This window comes from Scomber scombrus, chromosome 19 (genome assembly GCF_963691925.1).
Source record: "Scomber scombrus chromosome 19, fScoSco1.1, whole genome shotgun sequence".
NCBI lineage: Eukaryota > Metazoa > Chordata > Actinopteri > Scombriformes > Scombridae > Scomber > Scomber scombrus.
This window is the reverse complement of record NC_084988.1, coordinates 46971-49470: the sequence shown is the minus strand read 5'-3', so window position 1 is coordinate 49470 and position 2500 is coordinate 46971. Positions and strand designations below refer to the sequence as shown.

The window sequence follows — 2500 nt, the reverse complement described above, 5'->3', positions numbered from 1 at the left end:
TCCACCTGTCTGTCTGTCTGTCTCCACCTGTCTGTCTGTCTCCACCTGTCTGTCTCCACCTGTCTGTCTCCACCTGTCTGTCTGTCTGTCTCCATCTGTCTGTCTGTCTGTCTCCACCTGTCTGTCTGTCTCCACCTGTCTGTCTGTCTCCACCTGTCTGTCTGTCTGTCTGTCTCCACCTGTGTGTCTCCACCTGTCAGACGGTGGCCCAGTGGAGGAAGGCAGGGTACCAGGAGATGTCTGAATATGAGAACTTCAGACACCTCCTTCAGGCTCCGGTGGACGACGCCCAGGAGCTGCTTCACACTCGCTTCCCGATGCCCAGATACATCGACACGGAGCACGGCGGCAGCCAGGCTCGCTTCCTGCTCTCCAAAGTCAACCCCTCCCAGACCCACAACAACATGTACACCTGGGGACAGGTGAGACCTCTGACCTCACACCTGTAGCATTAACCTGAGCTTGACCTTTGACCTCTGAGTGTGTAATGAACTGTGTTGACCTGCAGGAGTCCGGAGCTCCGATCCTCACGGATGACGTCAGTCTGCAGGTCTTCATGGATCACCTGAAGAAGCTCGCTGTGTCCAGCGCTGCCTGAACCCACCTGACCCCACCTGACCCTACCTGACCCCACCTGAACCCTTCTGACCCCTTCTGAACCCACCTGACCCCACCTGACCCCACCTGACCCCACCTGACCCCCACCTGACCCCACCTGACCCTACCTGACTCCTACCTGACCCTACCTGACCCTACCTGACCCCTACCTGACCCTACCTGACCCCTACCTGACCCCCACCTGAACCACCTGACCCCCACCTGACCCTACCTGACCCTACTTGACCCCACCTGACCCCACCTGACCCTACCTGACCCTTACCTGACCCCACCTGACCCTACCTGACCCCACCTGACCCTACCTGACCCCACCTGACCCCTTCTGACCCCACCTGAACCCACCTGACCCCACCTGACCCCACCTGACCCCTTCTGACCCCACCTGAACCCACCTGACCCCCCCGTCTTCAGTATTTTTGCTTTTGCTGCCTGACTTCTCGTCTAAACCAATAAACTGACACAACCAGCTGTTACCACGGCAACCAGTCATCCTCCAGCTCACAGTGCACCTGTGTGACACCTGCTGCTTTTTATCGTTTCATATCTCACGTGCACAACTCTGAACAAAGTGCACGTACATCTGGAGCAGATGATCACACAGGTGACCTCTGACCTGCTGGGTGAATAACTGTCACTACAGCGCCCCCTGCTGCCTGTCCATCAGAACCGCGTGCGAGTGGAGCATCACACAGGTGACCTCTGACCTGTTGAGCCCCCTGCTGCCTGTCCATCAGAACCGCGTGCGAGTGGAGCATCACACAGGTGACCTTTGACCTGTTGAGCCCCCTGCTGCCTGTCCATCAGAACCGCGTGCGAGTGGAGCATCACACAGGTGACCTCTGACCTGTTGAGCCCCCTGCTGCCTGTCCATCAGAACCGCGTGCGAGTGGAGCATCACACAGGTGACCTCTGACCTGTTGAGCCCCCTGCTGCCTGTCCATCAGAACCGCGTGCGAGTGAAGCATCACACAGGTGACCTCTGACCTGTTGAGCCCCCTGCTGCCTGTCCATCAGAACCGCGTGCGAGTGGAGCATCACACAGAGCAGCTTTGATTCTGATGTTAAACACTAAAGTTTTAATTTGTAATAAAAACTGTCTTTGAGTTTATTCAGTTATCAATGTTTACTAAAGTAGTTCCAGTAGGAGGAATGATGAAGATGATGATGAAGATGATGATGATGAAGATGATGATGATGATGAAGATGATGTATTTGTGTATTTTATCATCATCACAGTTTCAGTTTGAAGGTTTTAACAAAAAGATTCATAAAATATTTTCTCCTCGTGAATCAAAGTTAAAACAGCAAATAAATCATTTTCAACTATAATACGATTTATTGATTTATTGACTGATTGATTGGTTGGTTGGTTGACTGATTGATTGACTGATTGGTTGGTTGGTTGGTTGATTGGTTGGTTGGTTGATTGGTTGGTTGGTTGATTGATTGATTGGTTGGTTGGTTGGTTGGTTGGTTGACTGATTGATTGGTTGGTTGGTTGGTTGGTTGATTGATTGATTGGTTGATTGATTGACTGATTGGTTGGTTGGTTGGTTGACTGATTGATTGATTGGTTGGTTGGTTGGTTGGTTGATTGATTGACTGATTGATTGGTTGGTTGGTTGATTGATTGACTGATTGATTGGTTGGTTGGTTGGTTGAACAATGAAAGAGTTCAGTACTCACAGTAAAGATAAAAACTGATTTCCACTTTGTTGCTCTGAAGGAAAAAATATTCAAATATTAAAAAAACAAAAGAATGAAGTAAATAAATAAATGTGCAGCTGTGATGAAAGTATCAGTAAATCTTCCTGCTGTTTATTTTATTTCCTCTGTGACATGAATCAGGTTTATCAGGACCGACCAGCAGGTGGCAGCAGAA

The 2500-nt window shown here is 50.2% G+C and overlaps 1 protein-coding gene across 1 annotated transcript in view; it reads left to right on the top strand.

Annotated features, from left to right (window-relative positions):
- sec23a (Sec23 homolog A, coat complex II component) overlaps positions 1–756 on the top strand; it is a 20387-nt gene extending 19631 nt beyond the window's left edge. Inside the window, exons 17-18 of the mRNA XM_062439751.1 lie at positions 201–422; positions 509–756. Coding sequence (XP_062295735.1) covers positions 201–422; positions 509–598 — 312 coding nt within the window. The 3' untranslated portion in view covers positions 599–756. The remainder of the gene's footprint in view (positions 1–200; positions 423–508) is intronic.
- The last annotated feature ends 1744 nt before the right edge of the window (positions 757–2500 follow it).